Source organism: Callorhinus ursinus, unplaced genomic scaffold (genome assembly GCF_003265705.2).
Source record: "Callorhinus ursinus isolate GAN/ISIS: 27379988/994484 unplaced genomic scaffold, GSC_fseal_2.0 scaffold11, whole genome shotgun sequence".
Taxonomy (NCBI): domain Eukaryota; kingdom Metazoa; phylum Chordata; class Mammalia; order Carnivora; family Otariidae; genus Callorhinus; species Callorhinus ursinus.
Window position 1 is genome coordinate 24905362 of NW_027397073.1, and position 20279 is coordinate 24925640.

A 20279-nucleotide genomic window follows, 5' to 3' on the forward strand; every position below is an offset into this window, starting at 1 on the left:
GTGTGTGTGTGTGTGTGTGTGTGTGTGTGTGTGTGTGTGTGTGTGTGTGTGTGTTGTGTGTGTGTGTGTTGTGTGTGTGTCCCCTCCCACAGTTCTTTGAACAACATGAAAGAAAAGAATCTATTTATTGGCATTCAGGTACATCCTGCTGCCCCCCCTTTATATTCTGATCCCAATGACTACGTGCCCAGGGCCTCTGGCACATACTGGTCCTCCTGCATAGACTCGGAGGGCGGGTCACTTCATCCCTCTACTCCCAGACACAAACATCTGCTCCCAGTGCTGCTCCCGACAAGTAGGTGAAGCTCAGTGTCCCCTTCAACGATCTCCCTCTCTCCCTGATGACTTAAATCCAACCAAACTGGACTTCTGACTCTCATGGTAGATTGACTACGTACACTCATTTCAAATTTTCCTCTCTAATTAATAATAATAAAAAAAGGCTGTAAACCTATAAAAACACAGAGAATGAGCAAAGAGATTTCCACCACGTTAGGGAAGACAGAACGTGAGTGGAGTGGCGGGTAACTCAGCCAAGGGGAACACGAAAGAGAAATGTGCCAAACACCCAGGGAACTCAGAGCTCGGAGGGACCAGGGACCACAAAAGGCAGGGCTCAGGTGCTGAGAGAAGAGTCTGGATATGGACTCCCCCCAGGTATCTTTCCCCACCCCACAAAGCCATGCAATATCCTTCTATCCTCACCTCCAGGCAAGAGATTTTATTTTCTAGAGAAGCTCCGATCTGGGGACTCAGAAAATGGGAGAGAGAAATGGATCAAAAGACAGGGGATTCAGTCACAGTGAGCTCACCTAGCACCTGGATCTGGGTTTCTAAAAATCGTCCACTAAGAAGTAACTGGGTTCCACGGGTAATGGATCCCAGGGCTGGGCAGAGAAAGTACCCAATAAACCTGGAACCACTTCTTGTGCCAGCAAGTGAGGAAGTATTCAAAGAATAATCATTCAGGGCATTTCAGAAATACACAGAAGTGATCTGAAGGGGCTCCCGCTCATCAAATCTGCAACCATTAGACATTAGATAGTCATGAATTATAACCAGAAATGTAAAAATCTATAAGCCACGACATGTAAATGAATGAATGATGAATGAATGAATGAATAAATAAATAAATAAGAGAAAGGAATGATGTTCCCTACAGTAGAAAGTCAACTAAAATATGTAGATGGGATTAGAAAAGCCACCCTTTGCCAGCAAACATGATGCTATTTCAGGCAAGAATCATCAATGAATGCTAAAGTGAATGGGTAAAAGTATTATCAGAAACAGTATATTGACACTGTCTCAAATATCTCCCTGCGAGACAGTTCTTAATTATAAAGGGGAATGTAGTAACTTTCTAGAAGTTCCCACCTGAACAGGTGGTCTGTGTCCCAGTCACCCAATCAACATCTTGTGCCTCCTGATATCCTGCACTGAGGACACCAAGCCTCTTCTGTGGCATTCCTTTCAAAAGTGCATACATTTAATCAGGAGGAGACATCAGACAAACCCAACTCGATAGACATTCTACAAAATAACGGGTCTGTCCTCTTCAAAAAAACGTGAAGATCATGAAAGACAGAAAGATAGAGGAACCTAATGAGCCGTGATGGTGAAGAGCAAAGTGTGACTTTCTCCTGAGTTCTAAATCCGAAAACACAACCAAGCATTACCTTTTCTTTAGCTAGGCAATTACCGGGACAACTGCAAAATGGAAACAATGTCTGTAGATTATGTAGTAGGATTCTATCAATGTTGACTTCTTGATTTTGACCCTGAAACTCTGATTATGTAAGAGAATTGCCCCTGTTTTTAGGAAAACACATGGAGGTATTTAGGGGTAGAGAGACACCATGTCCACAACTTATTCTTCAAACCATCAAGACGAAAATAAGAAAATTATGTAGAGGGAGTGATAAAGCATGTGGGTAAGGAGAGGCACAGGGTTGGGCCCAGAGGGTGGCACAGGCTTCACTCCTATTTCACAGGAAGCGGACAGTGAAGCTCAGAGGTGGGGCATGATCACCTGTCTCTGGGTCAGGGCTCTGGCCTCCTCAGCCCCTCTGCTCCAAAAGTTGGAACACTGAACCTCAGAGGGAAAGGCCAGGGCTGTTTTCCGGACACGATCTCAATGTTTGGCCTTCCCATGGTCTGTTTGGCTAGGCCTGCAATTACAGTACTGTTATTATTTATAGTCTATTTAGTAGCAACTTTTGATTACTCCCTTTGTAGGCAGAAGTTAATGTTTGTTGTTTTATCCCCAGGTCAGCTTCCTCCTGCCACCAAGAATGCGTCAGGCTCACTGCCCGCTGCCGACAGAGTCTCTGAGCTCAGGGACAAACTCCCTTCAACACTGGCCATCACACAACACACTGGGTGGGCAAATCAGCTCCACATGCAGCAATGGGATCTGAAGAGAAGAGCTCAGGGCGTTCTATTCATCTCTGAACACACAAGCTGCCCCCACATCTTCACCCCAGGGGGTGGCTTTGAGCTCCTGCAAGTGTGCAGTGTCCTTGCGGGCTCTCCTGAGGTTTCTACCTTTCATAGGTGGGAAGGTAATGAGCCCCCCTAACCTGCAGGGGCTCACCCGGGACTGTCGGGGCCAATGGGTCATCCATCTGGGGCATGGCCAGTGCCAGGATCAGGTGCTGGAGTCTGGGGCACTGTGTCAATGTTGAATCACTCAACCCTCTGCAAATCCATACCCTTGGTTGTCTAAGAGGGCAAGATTCTTTGTCCTTCATTGGAGCAAAATAATGATAAAGAACAAACAAACAACCAAAGATTTTGGCAGCAAATAGAAGGGGATGGGTGATGTCAATTACTCATGAAACTATCAAGAAATTATGAAGATAGACAACAAATCCGTACTATAAATATTACACTTGCTAGGAGACCAGATCTCCACTGTTCCCAACACTAGAAGAAGTGAAAACTCTGTGATGCCAGGGAGGTGGGGTTAGGCATACAATGTAAACGGCAACATAAACATAGAAAATCAATATGTCACACACCTTAAACTCACACAGTGTTGTATGTCAAATATACCTCGATTTAAAAAGAAAAGAAAAAAGAACGAGAATAGAAGAAATAATTAAGAGCCAACTGCCTGCAAGTAGGTCCTAAGGCGCTGGTTCTCAGACGGGAGCGGGCATCAGAGTCACCTGTTGGGACGGTAACATACAGATCGCTGGGCCCCACCCCCAGAGTTTCTGGTTCAAACATGGAAGAGAAGGGAGACCCAAGAATCTGCACCTCTAGCACGTTCCCAGGTGATACTAATGCAGCTAGTCTGAGGACCCCACTTGGAGAACCCCTGCCGTAAAGGTTGCAAAGGCAAATGAGATGTTTCCAGCCTTTAGGATCCGGAGTGTGTTTTGTAGGGGGACATGTGGGAGACACACGTGCTTACCAATGACAAGGAGGGGGGCAGCCCTTCTGTAGGTCTATATTAAGTGCTGGAGAAGCCCAGGTGGATCAACAAGGAAATGCCTTTCAGGGAGGGGTGCACAGAGGAGGTGACCTGCAGGCAGAGTCTTTGAAGAACACGGATACGGCAGGGACGCAAATGAAGCAGGAAGGACATTTAAGGCAGGGGGACCAGTGCTGCTGGGTCAAGGGCCTATTAGTTAGTCACAAGGCTAAAGCACAAGTTGGGGAGTGACAGGAGAGAAGCCTGGAAGGCCGGCAGATACCAGGCAGAAAGGGAAGTCTGGGGTTTTCTCATAGGCCAAGGGAATCAGTGAAGAATTTTTTTTTTTTAAAGATTTTATTTATTTATTTGAGAGAGAGAATGAGATAGAGAAAGCATGAGAGGGGGGAGGGTCAGAGGGAGAAGCAGACTCCCTGCCGAGCAGGGAACCCGATGTGGGACTCGATCCCGGGACTCAAGGATCATGACCTGAGCCGAAGGCAGTCGCTTAACCAACTGAGCCACCCAGGTGCCCTCAATGAAGAATTTTTAAGCAGGGCAATAAGAAGTTGGGTAAAACCTTTACCTTTCTGGGTCTCACTTTCCTTGTCTGTATAATGAACTGATGGGCAGAAAGTCTAAGTAGGCCTTTGCAGCCCTGACATGCTGTGATTCAATGGGGGCAGAGGGAGAGAGTGGGGCCACCCAGCTAGCGGCCTCACCCTGCTAGCAGCCCCTGGCAAAGCAGATTCGACAACTACTCACATGTGCTTGGTCTGTCTGTCCATCTGCTGCCTCCAGAACCCTGGCCCAGCCTGGGAAGTGGAGGCAGATGACTAGAGGTGTCACCCACATTGCTAATCTCTCCTGGGCAAGTCCTCCCTCCCCCAGGCTGTGCAGAGCCAAGCAGCCTGGGATTGTGTAGCAGCTCACAATGGAAGGAAGAGGGTGTAGGAGGGAGGTCCCCGGGCTGACCCTGGTATTGTTCTTGGGCCAGAAGAAAGCTTCCTCCTGCCTGGCCATTGCAATGTTAGAAATGACGATGTCCAGCCAGTGAGAGTCAGCGCGTCCTGGGGGGGGGGGGGGGCGCCTGCCGTCGGGTGGCCTGGGAGCCGGGGCCCATTCACAAACGCCTGCTGGAGAGCACGTAGCCCCGTCCGCCCCCACCCCCTCTGCCTGCGGCCTCTGACTACTCCCAGTGAGAAGCTGGGGTAAATGAAAATAACTGGGCTTCTCCGCCCCCAAGCTCACCGCCGCCAGGAAGGGGAACGCGACCAGAAATGGCACACTGGCTAATAAAGGAATAATGGATGCTTCACACCCTTAGCAACACCTTCCTCTTCCTCTAGCCTCAGCTGCTCCTTGCATGGGCCAAGGACAGAGGAGGAAAGGTGCTGGACCAGAATGCAGCCCGGTATAACTAGGACTGGCTCAAGTCACCAGGGCATCACCAAGATGGCTGGGGGTGTTAGGCCAGCCCTGGAGTGGTTGGTCGGGCTGCAGGTGGGGTGATGCCATTCATCTTGTGCTTCGGGGCCTCTCCAGGCAGGACGGCTGCATCACTGGTGGGTGGGGGGGTGCGTGCAGGAGTCTCTGAGCATTGGTAGCCAGGGCCCCCATAGGCCAGCTTAGAGCCTACTCTCAACTCTGCCACATCTGCTGGCCTCCTCATCCCAAGCCCATGCCACTCCCAGGCTGGGCTGGTCGGGGTAGCTCTTGTTCTTTGTGAGATGGCCTGGCCCCAGCCGTGTCCTTGGTGGAGGCAGGGTTCAGTCTTGCCTTGCTTGGGCTCGCCACCCTCACCCCCAGGTGCTCCCTCCCACCTGACCGATCAAGCCCACAGGCACTCAGCAAAGGATTCTGGACGTGGTCTGGCCCGAAGCAGGGCATGGACCAGATGACCTGTCTACTGGGGGCAAGTCCTGTTTTTAAGGGACACTGGCCTGTCTCCAATGAAGTCACACAAATTCCTTTCCTGGTCACTGAGGGAAGATGTGTATGGTCCTAGGAAGTCCCTATGGGACCCAAGAAAACAAGGATTGGTCGGGCCCTAGCCCTTGGCTTCCTAAATCCTCTTTTTCCATCATGCATTTTGCTACTCAGGAGCATTTGACTGAGTCCCTATTTGGTCAAGTCGCAAGGCCTCAAGGACCCGCACCGATGGCTCTCTCTACTTACAACAACGTCCCTTCTGGCTCCTGGACACTCCCATCCTCCACAGCCTCTACTGCTTCTGAACCACTACTCACTTATTCCTACAGCCCTGAATGCCAGACCTTTTCTTTTCTCCCTAGAGAACCTCCCTGGCCACCCCCACGGTCCAGTTCAAGGTCTGTCTCCTCCAGGAAGCACAAACACAAGGAGAGGCAGGAAACAACCAGAGAACCTCATAACGGGTCTAGAATCAAGACCTCCAACATCCACGACCTCTCCAAGGCCTGTGGCAGTCTGCTTCATTGAGGGCGGTTCCATGAAGGAGGGAAAGTGTGAACGGGGCCATGAAAGATGGCGGGCGATCTGGGCCAGGGGGTGGTAAGGACATAGCAGCTACGAGTGGGGGGGGGCGCAGCTGGTGAGGCCCTGCTCAGCCTGGGTCCTACACAGGCAGACAGTTGCTCTCTGAGAGCTCGGTCTTAGAAGGAGCCGGGGCAACTCAACATAGTCTCCACCCCTGTGCTCCCCAGATCACAGGGGGGCCCCGCGGGAGGCTTCCCAAGCATGTTTCTTGCCTGTTAAGCTCGGTGGTTCTGTCCTTGCTTCCAGTTATCACTGTGCTACTTAGTAAGGTCATTTCATGTACGTAGAGCAGTTTTTTGGTTTATAAAGAGCTGTCCTTATAAAACCTGGTTGGTATTTTGACCCTCAGGATAGCTTTGCGATGTAAGTCAAACAGGCGTATGATCCCATTTTACAGCTGGAGAAATGGAAGCAGGAAGAGAGGGATTTTCGGTGGATTTCACAATGTTCTGTGCGTGGGACTGAAGGGTTCTCAGACGATGGATGTTCAATGAACCTCAGGATTTTTGCCAGTTTTTTTTTTTTTTAACATTAAAAAAAAATTCTCAGAGCTTTTTACTCTGTATATTCTAGGTCAGCGTTTGACAAACTTTTTGTGTAAGGGGCCAGACAGTAAATATTCTTGGCTTTGCAGGCGGTAGAGTCCCACTGTAACTACTTAGCTCTGCCCTGTAGCACAAACACAGCGCAGTGAACCAACAGCTGGGCGGACCGCGTGCCAATAAAACTTTGTTTGCAGAAACAGGCTGGAGGGCCGGACTTGGTCTGTGGCCAGTTTGCCATCCCTGTTGAAGACTCTAGCTGTGCTGCGGATCATCAAAGTGGCTGGGTAAGGGAGACAGTTGTCCCCCGGGCCCCCTAGAGCCAGAAAGCACTTGCTACCTGTTGTCTCAGCTCCTTGAGACCGCGTGGGAACCCACTCCAGACTTGGCCGTAGCCTGCTCCCTAGGGACTTCCCTAGCTGTCACCAACAAAAGTCTTCACCCCCAAAGTGGTGACTTCTTGTAAAAAGACTCACAAACAACAAAAATAAAAATAGGCTTGCCTCACAGAGCACGTTGCCCCATTCCCAATGGGCCTTGCTACCTGGCGGCCTCAGACAGGAAACCACGGAATGAAGGACTCCTGGTATCCTCCTTTATTGTATGGGGTACCTATTTTTGTCCTGAGGGAGGAAGCACTGGGGGGAGTGGTAGGAGGTGGCCAGAGAGGCAGAGGGAGGGGGTCTCCTAGGTAAGCATTCCTCCTTGATAGCTGATGCACCATCTTGGGTCAGCAGGGATTGTGGGGGAGGGCATTAGAAGCTGATTAAAAAAAAAAAGTAAAAACCGTATCTCTTCCTCTTTTGAAGGTGTCCGTGGGGCTCCTCTCTCTCTTTCCATTTTTAGTGCCTTCAGCAGGAGAGGAAAAAAAAGATACCCATTTTCTTGTTCTTGCTTATTAAGGAAATGACATTCACCCTTAACTTGCTGTACGTGACTACGGTCACCTAGAATATAGAAAATGGTTTTCCAGCACCTCTTCCTCCTCGTCAACATTGCTTACAAAGGGGTGCCAGAGGAGTCGGGCTGCCTAAATTCCAGTTTCCACTCCCCCATCTATAAGCCACGTGACCTGGGCAAAGTATTTGATCTCAGTTCCTTCATTTGCGTTAGTATCTCCCATGGCGCTAACAGTAATACCTCTGCTCTCTGGGGCCGTTACATGAACTCAGAAAGGATGGTATGCAGACCCTAGCTCAGACAGTGCTCGAGCCCCTGTGAAGGGGGCCCCGGCTCTGGACTGGGGTGCTGGGAGTGAGTCTCTCCGGGACAGGAGCAAGTCAGGGCTCATTCAATCATTCACGGAGTATTTCATGAGCACCTGTATGTCCAGTGGGAGAATGAAGACCACGGAATAAATAAAGCAAATGCATGACGAATGCAATGGAGAAGAATAAGGGGGGGGGGCGAGGTGTTCAAAAGGCCTACTGAGAAGGTGACATCTGACCAGAGACAACCCACTCCCCAGGGACGACGGGAGGATAAGCAGCAAGATAAGAAAATGGAAGCGTTGTCACAGCTCCTGAAGTGTGGAAAGCACTCGACAAGGGTTTCCAGTGCTCCTACGGGGCAGTACAGTTGCTGAATGCTCTTTGAAGGAACAATGGGAGAATCCCACGTCCCCGTCCACTGGACAGGAAGCCAGCCCCTGCATTCTAAATCAGTCCCTCATGGCTAAGACAGTGCCTCTCCCCCCAGAAAGGTGCTCAGTCAGTACTGGTAGACCGGGTGAATGAAGTCAGACCAGACCTCCAGCGAGACCAAGAGGGGACATGAAGCAGTAGTGCTTGGGAAAGATGACACGCCTGGGGGTTCCAGGTGGGGCTTGGTTTTCACATGACTGTTGCTCAGCATCTTGGGTTATTTTAATAACCCTGATGCCTGTGAGTTGGCATATCCTAGAAATTTCCAGAAGTCTTAGCAACAGGGCTGGCATTGCTCTAGGGAACAATAAAGTCACTCCTTCCCATCTGGACAGCGGGGAACTGGGCTACAGCAGCTTCAGTCCAGTAGGTGGGCCCGGTCCCGCCAACCCAGTTTCCAAACAGCAACAGCGCCACCTACTGGAGGAGTAAGGCTGCTCTTGCAGCGGCCACCATTTTTATTCTTCCGGGCACCCAGTGGGGAGCGAAGGGGGGGCGGCTGGTCATCATTCAGTAGAGCAGTGATTTTCATTCTCCATTCTCAAAGCTCATTTGTCCCTCAGAGGGGTAGGGCGGGCGAGATTCTCATGCTGTCCTCATTCGGGGCCAAGCAGGGGGCTGGGGTGCTTAACCGCACGCCTCCCTGTCCCCTGCTTTAGCGGGCCTGTCCGCTCTGCGGGTCCCTGTGAAGAGATTGCCGTGGACACTCTCGTGAGGTCTGAACTCCCACTCCCCCTTCCCTGGCTCTGCTGGGCCCCTCAGTGAAGAGAACCTAGGGAGCACGCGTGAGGCCCGAAATCCTGCCTGACGTCGTAACGCTGGGTGTCCAGCTGTGTGCCCTGCCAACCGCACGACGGTGGGATTATACAGTGTCTACTACCAAACTAGGTCAGTCACCAGAGGATCAAAGCGAGGGGCCTGACCAGGTCACAGTGAGCTCATAATTAACTGCAGGCAGGCACAGAATTCAGTTTCAAAATTTCCTCACAGGAAGGCAAAAAGGGCAATCAGTTGGGTTATGCAGTTCCTCTTGTCAGACAAAAGGCAGCCGACCTCACGTCTGCCTGACAGAATTCAAGAAAAAGGATCGAAATACGTCCTGATAGAAAGCCTTGGGCAAGACGCAGGATAATTCAAGACCACCGTCTCTCAACTGGGGTTTCGTACAAGACACAGAAGCATCCAGGGCCACGTGGGGAAGAGGGAGGCAGCCTCTCCGCAGGGCCCTGAGGCTGTGTGGTCCCCTGTGTCTGGAACCTGAGGGGACGTGGGGGAGAAGCTGCTCAGCGAGTGACCACACCTGAGGGGGAAGGAGCCTTGGGGTGGTATCTGGGCAGGGGTCTCGGGCTTCTTCAGAGTCTATTCCCTGGGCTTCGCATGCACGTAGTCAAGTTTAACTTGGCCTGCATTATGGCGCTCCATCTTTGCCCTCATACAGCCGGCCAGCGCCTGTTCTTCCAAGGGCAGAGGCCAATGCTCGGGAAGGCCCCAGGCCCCACGCCGGTGGGCACCTCCCCTGCAGGCCCAGGCCAAGTCTGGTGCGGCGAATGCTGCCTGCACCCCTCACTCCATGGGAAGGCACCCTCCTTATCTATGCGGCTGATGGAGGCTTAAGGGGTGTGCCTTCCTAGGAGCAGCCATGTGTTCCCGGGGGAGGGGGGGTAGGACCCCCCCGGAGGGATGTCGGGCCTTTGCACAGTGGGACACATTTGGGTCAAACAAGTACGCCCCGAACACCTGTGTGTGACCACCTCCATTCCCACCTCATCCTGTCCCTTGTTCTGGCCAGCAAGGGCCGGAGCACTGGCCTGGGTCATTTTTTTGACATTCTGCATGTCGAGCACCAATAAGGAGGCCAGGGCACCTTTGGCTGCTGGGGACGTGGGACTTGGCGACTGCAAACGCCAGACTGAGGAGCCTCCAGAGCGGTGTGCTGGTGTCCTCTAGTGGGAGCAGATCATGGTGCAGCCAGTGTCCCTGCCTGGCCTCTGCACCGGGCCCCACTGAGCTGGGACCACGCTGCAGCAGTTAACGGGCGATGGGCACGGCAGCGATCACATCACTGGCCACATGGCGGGCCGGCTAACCCCAGTCCACCTTCACGCGGCTCCCAACAGAGGGGCCCGAAATGCGGGCAGGACCCCTAGGACGCCATTCTGGGTCCAACTGTGTGGGCCTCAGCTTCGGCCCTGCTCCATGGCTTCACCGCCTGGAACCTCGACTGATGATGCCCCAAGTCCGTGTCACCGCGCTCAGAGCCTCCAGCTGCCCTCCCCCCGTCAGCAGCGTGGGGAAACAATGCTAGCCTGAGCTCACTGGAGGCCGCCAAGTGTTCGCGGATGTGAAGATGGGGCTGCTGGCGATCACCCACACCCTCAGCCACCACTATAGGCAGGCAGACCTTGGCAACAATCGGTATCATCAGCACCAGCCCTTATCAGCCAACTAAATGCCTTCTGTGGGTAAAGAACTATACCTGGAAGACATGGGCACCTGTCTGCCCTGTTCCCAGGTCCTTGGGTGCTTCCAGGGACTTGGCCCCAGTGGTCCCAGCAATAGGGGTCCCCGAGGATCCCTCTGTGGAAATACAACCAGGCAGGGCCATCAATCAGGGATAGGGGTCCTCAGCTTTTGAGTGGAGGGGAGTTTGGCCAGGTACCCAGGTGACGGCATCTGACCTGACCGAGGCACGCCTACCTAGGACCACTCACTGTGACAGGCACCCCATGTGCAACTCCCAGTGAGAGATAAGCCAGAGCTCCCTGGAAATAGTCATTAAGTCTGGGGGCCGCTGGGGTCAATGCTCCATACTCAGCCATTCATTCAAGTCCCAGAGAACAGCTTCTGCGGTGGCATGGAGGAGGCAGGCGAAGTCTGCAGGGAGAGGGCCCAGACTTGCCCCTACAAGGACTCTGACCTGGCAAGGCATAAGGGCGCCGGGGCAAATCACAAAGGCTCCTAGACGCTAAGGAGTCTGAACAGGGAGGGAAGGGGTCAGGGATGGTGCCTTGGGCCTCTATGGGGTGGGGAGATGCTGGAGAGACAGAATGGGGTACAGCCCTAATGCTTCTCTTCTTCTGGGGTGGAAGAAATGGTGGGCAGGTGGGCAATGGGCTTCAAGCCAAACTCTCCCTTCATCCTCCTATTTTCCTTTCTTCTTGCCTCCCAGTAGGGGAGGGGAGGCAACACAGCAGTCCCCTCTTATCCACGGGGGACATGTTCCAAGACTTTTTAAAACCTTGAAACCTCAGTTAGTAATGAACCACACACACACACACACACACACACACACACACACACTCTCTCTCTCTCTCTCTCTCTCTCTCTATTTTCCGGGACATACATACTATGATAAAGTTTAATTTATAAATCAGGCACAGTAAGAGGTTAACAATGAGAGAGAACAATTATACTGTAATTAAAGTTATGTGGATGTGGTCTCTCTCCCCAAATCTCACTGTACTGTACTCACCCCTCTTGTGATGATGTGAGGTGGTAACATGCCTGCGTGAGGACCGGAAGTGAGGTGAAAGACACGGGCCCTGTGACGTCGGGTTAGGCTGTCACTGACCTTCATCGCTCCTGCACCTCAGCTGACCTCAGGTAACTGAGACTGAGGAAAGCAAAACTTCAGATGCGGTTAACTACTGAAGTTAACCACTAACCTGCGGATGAGGTTAACTAACCATGGTTAGCCAGTGTAGGTTTCTTTCTACTCCTCAAACTCTGACTTTTGTCAAAGACAGTGTATGAAGCCCCCTCATCTCTGCTCAGGCCCAAGACTCTGTGGGAGGCCTGGGGGGGGCCCAGGCTATGGGTGGGCTTTCTCTCCCCTTCAGTGGTCTTCAACTGGGTGCACAGTGTCTCCTTGGTGTATTTGGAAGTGCTTCTGGTGGTCACCATGGCTGCTCATCCCTCCCCAGTGACCAGTGTTCAGTGGCTGAGGCCGGGAACACTGAATATCCTACATTGCATCAGACACTTTCATCCAGTTACGATTTGTCCCAACCCAAATGCCAATAGCTAGGCTAGCTGACCCTGAGGACCCAAAGCTGGACAACTCAGCCAGCCAGCCCTGTCCGTGAGGGGCTCTGAAGAATGCTAGGAAAACTCAGAAAAATCATCCCAATGTGCTCTCCTAGGGCCTCAAATTCTACCACCACAGCTCTGCTTTGGGATCAGGAAGCCTGTCAGCCCTGCCCTAATGGTACCCATATGAAGTACAAACACCCAAGAAGAGGTGTCATGAGCATTATCATCTGTAACTCTAGGATTTCAACTCTTATTGATAATTTTGATAAAATTGCAGAATGTCCTGTGATGCTTTAAAAAATACAGATTCCTGCATATGATTCGGTGGGCGTGGTCACCGGCCCCAATGATCCCTGCCTCCCGACTGTCACACCTTTGTGCAGTCCCTTCTGCAGTGTACCAGGGTTGGTGTGTTTGCAATCAACATATGGCATGTGGTAGAGTGATAGCATGTCATTTCTGAGATTACGTTATAAAAGAAGGGGACTTCTATGTTGGATGCTCTTTCTCTCTCTCAGATCACTTGCTTTGGAGGAAGCCTGCTGCCATGTTGTGAGGACACTCAGCAGTTTATGAAGAGGCCCATGTGGCAAGAAACTGAGGCCTTCTGCCAACAACCAAGATGGAACTGAGGGAACCGTGTGAGGGGGTCGTGACTGAAGGAGGCCCTCCAGCCCCAGTCAAGCCTTCAGATGGCTGCAGTCCTGGCCATCAGCCTGACTACAACTTCAGGAGAGACCCCCTTAAGCCAGAACCCCCAGCCAAGCTATTCCCAGATTCCTGGCCCTCTGAATGTATGTGTGATGGTAAATGTCTGCTTTTTTAAGCTGCTAGACGTTGAACTATTTATTATGCAGCAGGAGATAATTCATGCAGTGGGTCTGGGGTAAGGCCAGAAAGCTGTAGATTTAAAAGCTTCCCAGGCAGATCTGATGTGCAGCCAAGATTCAGTACCATGGGTTTAGGGGCCTATCCAGAAAACTCTGGGAGCAAAGCTGATTCAAAGTGGCGTGTGTGTGTGTGTGTGTGTGTGTGTGTGTGTGTGTGTGTGAGTGTGAGTGTCAAAGCCCTGCTACTGTGTGGACCCACGTTGCACATGGAGACGAGAAGTGGAGACCTCCACTACCAGTAGCCCCTAATTGCTTAAGTGTCAGATGCAGCCCCGGAGAACCAGGAGTGCTTGCTGACTTATTGTTCCCTGGAAGAAAGAGAGAAAACATGGAATATGTAACCTGAAGAGGGCCTTCGCCTGATGATTTTCACCATTTATTTAGTAGTAGAACCATTTCCTCAAATGAAATAATTCACACTAGACTGGTTTAGAGACACCAGGCGAGCAGTTCTGGGTGAGCCCAAATAAAGTCCCCTGAGCCTGCTTCTCCAGCCTCCCTACTCCCCACCCCTAGTAGCACCCCCAAGGCACCTCTGAAAAACCCAGGAGCTTCACAGTTTGCAAACCTGTGATCTAGTCCAACTGAGTCATTTTACTGATGAGTAAACTGAGGTCCAGGGAGGGGAGGTCACACAGCACTTCTGGGGCAGAAGTCTATAGCTTGAGTCTCCTGACTTCTAGTGCAATCTTTCTGCACTGCCTGGGAGGTCACTTAGGAAAAGTGCACAGGGTCGGGTACAGGGAACTGCTTCCTCTCCCACCTCCTAACTAGGCTATGGGAGTCCACCATCAGAGGGAGGGAGCACCTGTTACGCACCAGGCATTGTTCTCAATGCTTCACATGAACTCAGTACTCAATCTTCGTCAATGCCCCTATGAAGGAGAGATTGCCATTACCTTCATTTTACGCAGGAGGAACCTGAGGCAGAGTGACAATAAGTAATTAGCCCGATTCCCTGCTTAGTCAGTGGCAGGGCCAGGATTCCATAAAGTCCATGTCTGGGGTCCACACACCAAGCCCTTAACCCCTGAGCTCTGCTGCCTCCCTCCTAGCCAGGGGCCCAGCTATTCCTGCCCTTTGAGCAGAAATGAAAGGCCCTCCACTCTGCTCCACTCCCCGGGGAGCTAGGAGACAGGCGCCAAATAGGAGAAAGAGGTCAGACCTGTTAGCTTCCTCGCCAGGATGTCCCAGGCTTCTGGCTCAAAAGCCACCGAAGGGTCAACACCTCACCTAGGGCAGGCGGAATCTGGATCCTCACCTGGATCTGTGTCTCTCAAATGATTTTTTTCTATCAACAGTGAATGCTGTAGGCATTTAGGAATGGAGCAATAAAATAGTAATTTCTGAGTACTTTATCCTTTTATTGTTTGCACCAAAGCTAGCTTTACATTAGCGGTGATAATTTAATACAGATCCAACCCAGAGGACGTTTCATGCACTGATACTCCATGCCATTGACCTACACACCATGGCTGAGGATACCGGTTCTTTTTTCTGTCAAACTTACAGGAAAGTTGTTAAGGACAATACAAAGAACTTCCCTATGCTCCTCACTCAGATTCCCTGACGGTTAAAGCTCACCATTTGCTCTTCATTCCATCTATCTACATACCCATTATTTTTTGTTTCTCTAAATATTCGAGGACAGGCTGCAGACAGGAAGCCCCATATCCCTCAAATCCTCTACCACGTATTTCTCAAAAACAAGGACACTTGGCTCTATAGCCATCACACGGCACTTCAAGTCAGGACACCAACACCCACGCAACACTGCTCTCCCCTTGCCCCACCGATCCCCATTCACATTCTCCAACTGTCCGATAAAGTCTTCTGGTCCAGGATCTCAGCAAAGAACACACGTGGCATTCAGTCTGCCTCTTTAGGCCCCTCCCAGCTGGAAGATTCCTCGGTCTTTTCCTGTCTTTCATATGCAAGCTGTTTTAGGGAATGGTCCTTACATTTGTTTCCTTGTGACGAGACTCAAGCCGTGCTTTCTTAGCAGGAAACCCCTCAGAAAGGATGTTGGATTTCTCTGTGCTGCACACCAGACAGCACGTGGTGGCTACCTGTCCTGTCGCTAATGACCTTAACCTCCATCATATGGTCAAATTAGACTCTGGCAGGTTTCTCCACCATAAGGTCACACATTGTCCTTTGTAATGAGGTGAGCCCTACATGTGCCCAGTCTGGTACCTGGAAGAGAATTTGCAGTCTACAACACAGGGGGAGTAGTCTACACAGAGCCAAATGGTCTCAATGAGTTATGGGGACAGAGTTCAAAATTCAGGGAGTCTGAGGCAACTAGAGTTTGCAAGGCCAAGCACCAGAGAAATCCAGAAATCTGCAGACTGGGGAAACTTCCAGAGCCAGTAGAAGGCTTCCTGAAAGGAACAGACAGAACAATCCCCTGAGATCACACAAGGGCTAGAAATAGTCTATGTTTCCAGTGGATGAGGTAGAAACACTCCCATTCGGAAGCATCTCAGAAGGGTATTGACTCAGTAGTAGAATAAGATGTATCCTAGACTAAAGGCCTTCCACCTCACAAGGCTTTAAAAGCAAGCCTCGAAAAGATCAAACTCTTCGGAAGTAACTTAACTGTGTTCCAGAACAATGCCACAAATGTTTAAATGAATACCAACAAAAATCCAGCACCCAAAACAATGTAAAATTCCTAATACCTGGCATCTAATCTAAAATCACCAGGCACTCAGAGAAAAATATGACCTATATCCGGGAGAAAAATCAATGAATAGAAACAGACACTGAAATGACATGGATGACAGAATTAGTGGAGAGGAACCTTAAAACAGTTATTATAAATATATTTCTTATGCTCAAGAAGATTGGGGAAAGCATGGGCATGAAGAAGAGAGAAATGGAAGAGAGAGAAAAAAGATCAAAAGTGAACTTCTAGACAAGAACAATACAACATCCAAAATGAACAATATACTGGATGGTATTAATGGTATGCTAGGCTTTGAAAGAAAAGACTGGTGAACCTGAAGACATAGCAATGGAAACTAACCAAAATGAAGCACACAAAGAAGAAAGACTTAAAAAAAAATTAAGCAGAGTTTGGTGAGCCATGGGAAAAATATGAAGAAGCACAGCAGACATATCATTGGAATCCCAGTGGTGGGAGGAGGCGGTGGCTGAAATTTTTCCAAATTTGACGAAAACCATAAACTTACAGATCCAAGAAACTCAATAAATGCCAAGTAGAAGATACAAAGAAAAACCAGCTCAAGGCACATCCTCTTCAGATTGCTGAGACCTTGACTGTACATTCGATTGTCTCTCATTAATGGGCCCAAGGCATGAACACTGAACCCACAAAATGGGACAAGCACAAAAGGAGCAGGAAGAGAATGGGTGCAGGTGAAGTGGCATGAGATTCAGGAGAGAAGGAAAGGGTGACGTGGTGAGTGTGGTGGCAGGTCACTGGCAGAGCAGGCTCAGTCACCTAGGAGACTGGCTCACACTCTGTTGTGGCAGGTCCCAACCCCATACCCGAATGCAGATTCCTACTATTTCTGCACCAGAAGCATCTAAAGACTCAGATCTGCTTTCTCTTTGCTGAGTGGATCCTATTGTCCCGGAGCCTGGCTCAATTCAGGGAAAGGAGCCCAACTGATGATAAAATCAGCAAGCACAGCGGACACCTGGAGGCTGGCAGGACAACTCCACTTTTCAAAAGCCTAAAAATAGCCCTGACCACGCTGGAAATGCCAGTAGCCCCACCAGCCCCACTGGAACATGATGCAGGACGCCTCACCTGCAGAGATTTCAGGTCAAGGGACAAAAAATTTCCAAGTGCACCGAGTTGCCAGAGCAACTCATTGGCCATCAAATGGCCTCATTTCATCTCTGGGGGATCTCAGGCCAGCCACCGATGCCTACAGCATAGCCAAGAGCGTGCTGCCACATGCATCACCATGGGACACCCTGGACCTCGGCAGGCGCCCACCCCTGCCCATCTGCCACTGCTGGAGCAAGGGGCCAAAAGAGCAGGTAGGCTCTGCCCAGGCTGAGGCTCAGGACCTGGCTGAGGGGGTTGGAGACTCTGTTCCTGCACCTACCTGCCAGGCTGGGAGGACCTTCTCGATGTCATTCAGGTTGATGCCATCCCCATCTTCCAGCTTCCCTTTTCCACACCTGGACCAGAAAAGACAGAAAGGCACTGAAAAGTCGGCATGTCCATGCATCCTATCCCGGCCTGGCAAGCAGGAAGAGCAGACACTTGGCCTTGCCTCCCCAAGGCCTGCAGGATCAGTCTGTCCCACCCAGAGGAAAGAGCTCTGGAGAAGCATGCCTTCCTTCCTCAGGCCTGACAACACCGGCCCTGCCTCGGGAACGAAGGACTTTGTGCAGGTGGGCGTGCTGGGACCAGTCCCGGGGCAGGCAGCACTAATGTGACATCCAACCCCCAGGGAGGGTAACAGAGGTACCAGAGCTCCCCAGGATCCTTCCAGGCAAAGACGCTAAGCTCCCTGCCGATGAATACCCCAAAACCTATCACAGCTCCGGCAAAAGCCCATCATCTCTCTCATTATACCAAAGGGACAATGAATGAACAGAAAGACCAAACAACTTTCTTGAGGTCACACAGGCCAGCAACAGGGATTTCTCCTTCCTTGGCCTGCCTCTCAGCCCGTCCAGCGAGCCCACTCAGATGTTGATGCTTTGTCTTCATGCCCTCTGTGGGCAGGCCTACCATCAGGGCACAGACACTGGCCTCGATTTGCCAATCAAACACCCATGTCTTCTGTGTATTGAAGGTGCAGACTCTGGGACCCGACTGCCAGGCTGGAACCCCAGCTGCATCCCTTACTAACTGGGTGACCCTATACAAGTCATGTAACCTCTCTGGACCTCAGTTTCCCCATTTATAAAATGGGGATCATTAGTAGTGTCTAACTAAGGTGGTAGGAGGATTAAACCAGTTAATGTATCTAAGTGCTTACAATCATGCCCGGCGCGCACGAGCACGCTTGCACACGCACACACCCCCACATATACAACCATATTTACATACCATATTTAATGGTAAACATATTATTATGGTAAATATGGGTAATAATCACATCACATTATAGTAAGATAAATAATATGGTAAATACATTACTACCACTAGGGCTACTACTCCTAATAATAATACTGTTTACAACTATCTTACTAGTACTCCTACTATTACCGTTTTGCTACTTTTTTTATTTTTAAAGATTTTATTTATTTATTTGACAGAGAGAGACACAGCAAGAGAGGGAACACAAGCAGGGGGAGTGGGAGAGGGAGAAGCAGGCCTCCCGCAGAGCAGGGAGCCCGACGCGGGGCTCGATCCCAGGACCCCAGGATCATGACCTGAGCCGAAGGCAGACACTTAACGACTGAGCCACCCAGGCGCCCCTGTTTCGCTGTGGTTGCTGCCAGGGGAGAGAGCACCAGCACGGAGACTGATCAAGAGTCTAGACCCTGGAGCCGACCTCAGCCCACGCAAGTTACTCATTTCTCTGTGCTTCCTAGTTCCCGCAATCTGTCAACGTGAAGATAATAATGCTCCTGCCTCCCTAGGTTTGGTGAGTTTTAAATAATATGAGTTGAGCACTTGGAACGGTGCCCGGGACGGATTAGTGACCACTGCTCTCATTGTTATTATTAGGGACCCAGGCATGGTGAGGGCTGCCCGATGTGATGGCCGTGGCATTTTCCAGCTGCAGAATTAATGCAACTCTCAAATTTCAGAGCATTTATTTGTTCAATATTTGCCGAGCATCTCTTGTGTTTTTGGCCTTGTTAACCTCCCTTGGAGTCATGGAAAATAAATCTGGTGTAGTTCCTGCCCTCCACAACTCACAGCTCTTGGGAAACAAATCCTAAACTCATCTGACAGGGCAGTGAGCCTGACCACCAGTAGGGGGCAGCATGTGACAAGCATCAGGGAAGCCTTACAGAAGGCGGAGCCGGGGTGGCTGCATATCCCAGCAAGGCTTGGGTGGAAGAGGGCAGAGGACGTGAGCTATGCCCCCCGTTCAACAAGTGTTTCTGTGTGGGCTCTGGCTCAGGCTGGGCCTCAGTGTAAACAGTGCATAGACTGGGCCTCTCAGGGCAACTGGGGGCAGCCCAGGAACCGACAGAAATGCTGCCCAGACTGTCCAGAGGCATCCAGAATGGTCTGGGGCAGAGGGAGGGAGGTGGGTCATGAGCTGGCCAAGCAGAGAACTCGGGAAAATGTCCTGGGCAGAGGGCAGCAAGGCAATGGCCTGGAGCTAAGCCCAAGTATGTTGCCAACTGGGATGTCAGCCTTCCTGCCAGGGGAGTAGGGCGGGGGTGGGGGTGCGTAAAGGGGCAAGGTGGTGCTAGAGGGCCGGGGCTGGAAGGACAGCTCAGGTTCTGGGAGGTGGGGCTGGGGCAGGAGGGGTGTAAGGAGGGTGTGAAGGGCATGAGGGAAAAGTGGAGAGTTCTTGCTCCCCCCTCGCCCCCACCCCAGCCTCCTGATGCCCTGGGCTGCATGTAGGTAAGGAGGCGGAGACAGGTCTGGAAACACCCAGCTACCTCTTAACTACAGGCTGGCTGGTGAAGGTACCAGTGGCTTGCATCTGTATTTCATAGGCACCATGGCAGTGGGAGGTGTGGAAGCTGGGGACTGCTGGCTGACTGGAATGGCTGACACCCTCACCCCCAGATCGCGTACACCACCCCCCACCTCTGGACTCCCAGCGGCCCCGAGCTCCAAGCACACGCTATGCACCAGCTTAGCTCAGCACAGGCGCCTCGGCAGCCCCTGGGGGCGGCAGGGGACCGTGTGCAGGGAGGGCTGCTGTCCTCCTAGACCGTCCTGTCTGGGGTTCTGAACTCCCTGGAGGGACTGCAGGTTCGGAGGGCAGAAGGTTGCTACCAACCAGCTGAGTCACTGCTGCCAACAGAGTTTCCAAGGCAACAGCCTTCTCTGATTTCTGTCCCTCCATGGAAACATGGGCTGCAGGAAGCCTTGGCAACCAACCTTGGTACCCTGCTTCCAAGGGATGCTGCAGTGGCTGGGCACGTGGAGTCCGCCCCCAGTATGGCTGGACTCTAAGGATGACACAGTTCCTGCCTCACCCACAAGGTGGCCACTGGATGCTACACCCACGATCCCCCAGGAACCTGGGGAGGCCCGGTCTCGCCTCTGCTCTATCCCATTCTAATAGGGCGCCTCCATGCTGAAGGCCATCTCCCCTCTCTACCCAAGCAA

The 20279-nt window shown here is 51.4% G+C and overlaps 1 protein-coding gene across 8 annotated transcripts in view; it reads right to left on the reverse strand.

Annotated features, from left to right (window-relative positions):
• The window catches only part of CTIF (cap binding complex dependent translation initiation factor), a 286564-nt gene that overhangs the window by 155054 nt on the left and 111231 nt on the right, over nt 1-20279 (reverse strand). For all 8 annotated transcript variants that reach the window (XR_012380017.1, XM_073898235.1, XM_073898230.1 and 5 more), the window contains one exon: nt 17128-17203. Coding sequence is in view for 7 of the 8 variants with exons in the window: in XM_073898235.1 (XP_073754336.1) it covers nt 17128-17203 (76 nt within the window). In the remaining variant the exon portion in view is untranslated. The remainder of the gene's footprint in view (nt 1-17127; nt 17204-20279) is intronic.